Source organism: Salvelinus alpinus, chromosome 29 (assembly GCF_045679555.1).
Source record: "Salvelinus alpinus chromosome 29, SLU_Salpinus.1, whole genome shotgun sequence".
NCBI lineage: Eukaryota > Metazoa > Chordata > Actinopteri > Salmoniformes > Salmonidae > Salvelinus > Salvelinus alpinus.
Genome location: NC_092114.1, coordinates 23,836,796 through 23,844,929, shown reverse-complemented (window position 1 = coordinate 23,844,929; position 8,134 = coordinate 23,836,796). Strand labels below are relative to the sequence as shown.

The following is an 8,134-nucleotide window of genomic DNA, read 5'->3' as shown; positions in this document are numbered from 1 at the left end:
CTATCTCCCTCTCTATCTCTCTCTCTCTTCCCTCCATTTCATGTTTCCCCCCAAAAATCAAGGCAGTCTATTCTAATGAGTGTGGTGGGGGAGGTTGTGTAATAGCGAAGCATCCACATTAACTACCCAGTAATGAACCTGTTGTTTTCAGTCAATCGGCAGGAGACGCTTTGAAGCAAGCGCTTTAGAGTCGCGGATAGATAACTGCTTCAGCGGGGACCTTGGAGAAAGCCTGCAGGCTTATTCTTCCCCAGTTACCGAGCAGCATGTCTGCTCAAGGTTAAAGTCATACCGCTGACATCACCAAAACGAACCTGCTGCAGGCCTCGAAAGCAAACAATTCAACTTTAAGGTCTATTCCATTAGTAAATAAAGAGCTCTTGACCTCCGCGTGATACCTCCGGCCCACTGGGCACACACCGGTTGATCAACGTTGTTTCCACCTCATTTCAAGGTGCTCAAATTATGCTGAGTAAAAGGGAAACCGGATGCGGAATTCGTTTGATTAGGCCTAGGCAATTTCTTTTACATTTCAATTAGGCTACTGTAGATTTTTTGGAACACGATAACATATTAATTCGTGGAGAGATGTCATACATGCAGAGATTTATTTTGAAGTCGCAGTGGCCCAATTGCAAAACCCATATTTCGGACAAACATTTATGAAAAGAGAAATCGAATAAATAATTCAAGAGATATCATTACATTATCACGTATTGTTTGGATTAAACAGTAGAAGATGTGATGACCTCAAACGATTCCCCCTAAATCACGTGGTGTGCAACGAAGTATGTAAAGCAGCCTCTTTGATCAACAGATGAGCGTTTTGCGTCACCTAAGTCAGCCTCACAGTGTCAACAAGAGCTTTCAACAGTGCTTGTTATAGCAGAAACATGCTGTTGCATTACAGCACATGCTCCTGACGTGATCCGCTGCCATTTCAGAGTCTGAAGCCTTGCACACAATCCAACACTGAATTAGAGCACAACACAGACAAACACTTCAGGAATGAACAACGGAGCCTAAACATCATACAGAACTACATTTTCTACGTATCTGATTTCTCTAAATGGTTTAGACAAACATGAACCACATCGTGTTAGATCTTTATTCATTCTTTATTATGAAGTGAGACAAAATGCCCGGTGCCATTGTGCTTTACATCGTTCAAATACTGGGCAGAAAAATCCCAGGGAAAAGAACTCCAGAAATAAGATTCATTTGATTCTTTACAGATTGTAGAAATATCATATTCATCAAAGGGTTATGTACAAGGCGTCTTGCAATAAACAGTTATTTCCCTTTGATCGGCATAGTACAAAAACAGAGGTTAGCCTATAGCTAATACAAGGCCTTTCTACCTGAATCTACTTATTGTGCTACTATCTTTAAAAAGTTGAATTGTTCATAGTATAAGGAAGTGCTTTAATAAGATGAATGGACTTTATCGTGGCTAGAGTACGGTCATCTTATTGTGTTGATCATTCTGAGCCCTGGTGCAGTGAAAGTTATCTTGTAAGTGACCCCTAAACTTACTTGTCCACCTGTGAGAGATGTGATATGGGGTAGCGCCGCCGTCGTTTGGGTCTCGGGCGATCGTTCCACAGACTTGGTGGTGAGATGTTCTGGATTGCTTGGAACTATTTTTAGATCAGCACCAGAAGTCTACGTTCTAAGACTAAGATAAATACGAGGCAGGCAGTGCATAACCATTTACAAAAGGACCTCTCCCAGCCCACCCCATGGGCTTATCCATTCAATACTACACTCACTGGCGTTTCCCTGATAGGCCTATTCCATGTTTGTATGACTACTAGAGTACTGGATAAAAGGATTGTGTGTGTTGAAAATGTCATAGTTATTACTCATTTATGTTTTACAAATACCATGCATTATTGCTCTATAGTTCTTTATGATGAGACTCCCGAGAAATATTACCGACAGATTACATCTAGATTTTGGCGAAAATCCTAAACTTCATAAAATTGGCATAGATTTCATTATCATCGTTTTTTGCATGCAATATGTTTATAAAGTGGCGAACAAAAATAAAAGGATATTTAGAAAGTGGCAAATGCTTTGGCATATTCATGACGAAGGCTTGCAAAACAATACTAAATTAAAGTGCAAATGAAGATTCGACACAAAATGTAAGTAAAAAATAAATAAAGTAATAGATAAATACATAAATAAGTGAATTAATAAATAGGTTTACCTCACTACTGAACACTTTTGTGGCCATTGGCAGTAATACAATATTGCCCAATACTTAAAAAAGGTTTGACCTTTGAGAGAAATTAAGACATTTTCAATGTTCTATGAGCTTGGCAAACACATTAAATTTCGACTCATAATAGTTGAATAAGTTGTTGTTGTTATAACGATCAAGGGTGGATAGCCCATGGAAAAAAGTTTGGGCAAGCTACATGCGTAATCCAACATTTCCTTAGTGATGCTGTTTGCTGCAGTAGTGGATAAAACCTGTGCTGTCACCATGGAACAGGTTGTCTAGGGAATAATATAGGGATGCCGTTGGAAGAAGTTTCATAATGTGTTAATGGATACTATAGAAGTCAGTCGTCAATGGAGCTCATAGGTGAGAACTCTCCCTTAAAGCAGGCGGACTCGTAGTGCTTGTTCAGGTAGGACTTTAAAGCAAAGGTCTTGTCGCATCTCTTGCACTTGTAGTGCTTGAAAGCAGAGTGCGTCTGCATGTGAGCGCGGAGGTTGGAGCGGTCGGCGAACGCCTTTCCGCAGTGTGCGCATCCAAAGGGCTTCTCGCCAGTGTGAGACCGCATGTGTCCCTGCAGCAGCCAAGGTCTACTGAAGGCCTTGCTACATATGTCACACTTGTGCTTGAGGTCGTGGGTGAGCAGATGCATGGCCATGGCGGGCATTGACACGTACACCTTCCCACAGGTCGGGCACTTCTTGGCCATCTTGCTCTCTAGGCTACGGTGGGTCTGCTTGTGCCGGCTCAAGTTGGAGGACGTGGCGTACGTTTTTCCGCACTCGTTGCACGTGTGACGCTGTATGGTCCTGGGGCTGCTGATGGCTTTTCTCCTCGACCTTCCGTCCGTGATGAAGAAGGCGTCTACGGTGTAGCCCTCGCTTACGGCGGTGTCCCCGTTGATGTACCCGGAGGAGATCTCGGACTGGGGACTGTCAGGCTGGTCCGAGTCCGGTGCTCCGTAGTCGCTGTGGATGCCGTCGCTGTGGATACCATCATAGATGGGGCTGGGAGAGGGGACTTTAATGCCATTGTCACTTTCACCGTCATAGACAGACGGGGTCATGTAGTCACTGATGTACCCTATAGCGTTGAAAAGAACAAAAAACGGATTTAATTATTTGTGGGATGAGGCCTACTGATTACACATTGGGTGGATTCTGGGCGCTTTATTCATGTTAATTGATGCAACAGTGCCATTCTGCCAAGTTGTAGGGCTTCATTTCTGACTCACAGCGCGTTAGCTCTGCAGCCTATTATTTCAGTAATTTACAGTTCCAACAGAGGTGGGTTGAAAGACGTTGACTTCTTTTGAAGGTCTTTTTCTACATCACTCCACCCCAAAAAATCAATATCTCTCTATTTCAATTAGTGTGCTAACCCATTTAACGACAAAGGCGGGAGGGGAATAATATCACTTCAGTAAGCCTATTATTGCATTTGCCGTTCTGACAAAGATCTCAGAATATAGGTCGATGTGCACCACTGAACGTACACATAGCCTGCACTTACATCCAGGGCTATAGGTTACTCCATGACCAAGAGATAGGAACACGCATGAATAATCTATAAAATGTACTTCTGGACAAAATACAGTCTGGTTATTCACGAGTACGCGAGTACGCTCACTGTATGTTTGAAAGAGCGTAAATAACGTCTTAAAACATGATCAAGCGTTCGTTTAAAAGACGGACAGACTCTCTCTCCCTCCCTTTTGTACGTCTGTCTCCGTGTGTGGCTATGGTAGTGTGCTTGTACTAATTATCCAAAAGACGGACAGACTCTCTCTCCCTCCCTTTTGTACGTCTGTCTCCGTGTGTGGCTATGGTAGTGTGCTTGTACTAATTATCCAAAAGGGATATATTATAACTCAGTATTCTAATCTACAGTATCTTGCAAACTTGTATGTTGTACACTTGTGGGTTGATGCAGCTCAATTGAGTTTTAACCTCGTGTGCTCCGCTGTAGAGCACTTGAAATATCCCTGCCTCGGAAAATGTGCAGAGTCGACAAAAATACAACATGTGACTGTGTTGGATACAATGTGACCGCGGGTCAGCGAAGCTCGATGTGCAACAAGCTATCTGCACGCACACAGGCTACAGTCAACGCTTAATAGGCTATACACATATAAGACCAAACAATATATGATAAAACATTGTCTACTCAGATAAAAGACAGTGTAGCCTATTAACATAAAAGTAACAGGTAATAACAGGTTTACCTTTTTCATGAAAGCGGAGGCTGAGGTCGGACCTCACTCTACCATAATGGTTATCCAGATCAGCAGATGAAAAATCATCGAGCTTAACCTTTTTGACCAGAAAAGATCTTGGCATGTTTCCACGTTGAACAAAATAACACTCGTCCGGTGGTTAAGTCTATCACTCCTCATGCAGGGCTGAGGAAGAGGGGCTGTATAGACGGGCGGAATCGCTTCTTCGGTTCGCCGATTTGTGTGTGATCAGATGCCAGCACAGGGGGAAAAGCCTGAGTGAGACCCCTTCCGAATCCTCACGCTGCTACTCCTTGTTGAGCTGCTGATTTTCGTGCGGCAGCGCCTTGTTCCGCTGGTCAGAAATGCAACTTCAGCACTGGATAGCTCCCTTTCAGTGCTGCGCGCCTGTATAGGCAGGCAGGCAGGCTTCAGCACTGGACAGCACACCCGCAGCAAGAGATCCGTTCTTTCGCTCTTCTCTCTTTCTTCCTTCCTCGTGCAGCTGTCCTCAGTCTTCTTACAATTTGACCGTAGAAAATAGGCTGGTAACTGCTTCCAGGATTTGGCTCGTTTTGAACTTCAGAGAGTATATCACAGCCCCCACGTCAATATTTGCCACTCATTGTATAAATAATCACAAAAAAGCCACATAGATGAAAACGCTTTGTCTCAGCATTAGCTCCGGCTCTCTCCCCTTTCTCTCTTTCTCTGTCCTGCACTCTGTGAAGGTCTTGGGCTTTCTGAAGTCTGTTGATCAGCTGTTGGGATTTATAGGGCTGCGATCAGGTGGGAGATGGAGATGGAAGTGCCTAATTTAATCCGTAAAAAAAAAAAATCTCCCGGGACCAACATTGGACTAGGATGATTTATTAATTTGGTGAGTCGTCCACGATTTCTCTTTTTTTCCGTGTATAACAAATAGTCATGTTTTATCATGATGGTGACTATTATACTTTTGTTGTAAATCATCACAGTAAATGCTAAGCTATGACAAGGAAATCAAATCAAAATCAAATCAAAGTTTATTGGTCGCATACACAGTAGATGTTAAAGAGGGTGCAGGGAAATGCTTGTGTTACGTTTCTTAACAGTACGGTAGAAATGGCAAACAACAACATGAATAATAATACAAAACAAGAAACAAGAAATCACTAATGTCAGGATGAATCCAGTCAACAACTCAAACATCACTGTAACAGTAATCCAGATTCAACCTATGCGTAAATACACCATAAATATACTGATAATGATATAGAATAATAGTAGGCTATAGGATATTTTTGTGTATTATTGTAGGATTTCATTTGTGCTATATTTTCTAACTAACACATTGAGCATTAAACATTAAAGAAAAGACTGCATCTTCTACCACTTTTACAAAATCTGCCCGCCCGCTTAATGTTTTCAAACCAACGCTGACGCTAACCACACAACCAAAGACTGGCTGTGGCCGGAGGCTTGCAGGTTACTCTTTTACATCACACCCTGTAAACCAATAGTGTTATTTTTATGCAAATCGCAGGAGCTGTGTACCAGAAGGTCCTTTTCCTCAATGATTCCTGTAGGAGCCATATGTGCGCAATTAACGGGGATCCAGGAGCAATAGTATCCTTGGTTGTTTGACATGGTGTTCTTTTTGTTCTTTACTGCAGCAGGATGCCTTTGTGTTTGTATTAGTGCCCGGCTAGTCCCCCGCTTGCACTGTGCCATAGTATGGGTCAAATGTGCACTGCAGTCCGGATATGTTATACAAGTTTTGATATGACTTTAATAATAAGCATAGGCTACGCACATATTCGGCTACCACTATTGCCTATACTGTAGGCTATGCTTACCTTCGACAGAAATAGGCATACTGTAAATATATGTTTACTTTCGTCAGAATGAAATAAGCACAATCTGTCTATTTTATGTGTGAAGGTTATTGTTTTTATTGTATTATTTCTTAGCCTCAGGGATATAGCCTATGCTTTTCATGCTGATGATAGCAGTTCATAACTACTGCAGATTCACTCCTGACCCTGTCTAGCACACCATATAGAGAGGACTATAAACAACAAAGCCGCTCTCCACAACACCGCGGAAACAGGGCATAAAATCACCTTGTTTTGCGGTTAACAAACTCCCCCGTACCCTGAGGATAGCCATGAGGGGATGGCCTGACTTGTTTATGGAACGGTAGAAAAAAAGACAAGAGAGAACAGTCTATTCTGCTTGCTCCTCGCACGGAATATTCCCTGGAACTGCTGAGTTCAGCTGAAAAAGGCTGGAAAAATATAGAAGCTCGTGCGCCTGTCATTTGCATAATAATAGTCTGGGATGTTGCTGCAACACCCCAACGTCTTGACGGAACGCAAAACAAAAGGACTCATTGACATTTCATTCTCTCATGTGAGTTTTAAACAAGAGATATTAAAATTAACTAGTTTTGCCATTCTGAGAATATAAACAGAATGTCTCATGTATCGTTGTGCAGAGGACAAAGAGAAGGTCAAGTGGCTTGTGGCGTGATGTGTTAGTCAAAATAGAGATACGTTAGATAGATAGGCAAGGCACCTGCATTCTCTCCAGCGATATGGTTGATCCCTCTAGGAGATGCCAAATTAATCCTAATTAAAATCCAGAACTTTTTAAACAGCAGATGTTCAGGCAGTCATGTCAATGTGCACAGTGCAAAGCAGAACATTAGTTAGTCAGTGTAGCAACCTGGTGGAGGAGGGAAATTACTCCACAGCAACGAGCTCAAGTCAATCATTTGATTTCTCTATAATCATTGGGAATTCAATGACAAATGTAAGGCTTGTGTTAACAAATGACCAATGGTTTCTTACCAAAATGCACCCTACTCGCTATATAGTACAGTTCTTTTGACCAGAGACTTATGGGCCCTGGTTAATAGTAGTGCACTATATAGGGAATGGGGTTTCATTTGGGACATAGATAATGTTACTGGATCCAGCTGAACACAATAGATTTTAGGGCGAGATGACCATGGCTGGTACTATGTACACCCAACCACCCATATCCTATTTATTTCCCTTAGTCTTAATGTGGTCATTTGCATTACATTGTTAGTTGTAAACAACACAACTCAGAAAGTGCTTAATCTTCCACGTCCGTTCTTCATTACAAAGATAAGAGGATTTGTTTTCGCTCTTTTTATAAGTGGGTGAGAGGAGCTCTCTAAGCCCAATCATCTGCTATAAATCCAGGCCTTGGGATTTCACACAACTTCCTTTCCGAATAGCTAACCCTTAATTGTCCAGCCTAACGAGAGAAAACACACAGCACATTGCTGTTAATTAAACACAACTTCTACAACAATAACATTACAACAACATTACAATAACATGATGTAATTTGCCCCAAAACCATGCCATCCATCACCTGTCTACCCCCCAGTTTGTCCCTCGGACTCTCTCCTATATGCATTATAATCTGGTCCACCCACCACCACCACCACCACCACTCCCTCCACCTAACCCCTCTCCACCCCTGCTCCACCTCCCCTCCCTGGGCTTTGTCCCCACCTGGACTCGCTCCTGTATGCATTTTCATCATCTGGTCCACCCACCACCCCCTCCACTCGACCCATCTCCACCCCAGCTCCACCTCCCCTCGCTGGGCTTGGTCCCCACCTGGACATGGTTGATGTGGTCCTGGTCCTGAGAGAGAAGGCAGCTGCA

The 8,134-nt window shown here is 42.8% G+C and overlaps 1 protein-coding gene across 1 annotated transcript; it reads right to left on the bottom strand.

The window, feature by feature from the left end:
* Positions 1-1,094: 1,094 nt before the first annotated feature.
* Positions 1,095-5,191, bottom strand: LOC139559344 (transcriptional repressor scratch 1-like). Its single transcript, XM_071375271.1, has 2 exons — positions 4,455-5,191; positions 1,095-3,313 (listed from the first exon to the last, which is right to left on the bottom strand). Exons 1-2 carry the CDS (start codon positions 4,567-4,569, stop codon positions 2,574-2,576), a joined length of 855 nt encoding a protein of 284 aa, XP_071231372.1. The 5' UTR covers positions 4,570-5,191; the 3' UTR covers positions 1,095-2,573.
* Positions 5,192-8,134: the final 2,943 nt, after the last annotated feature.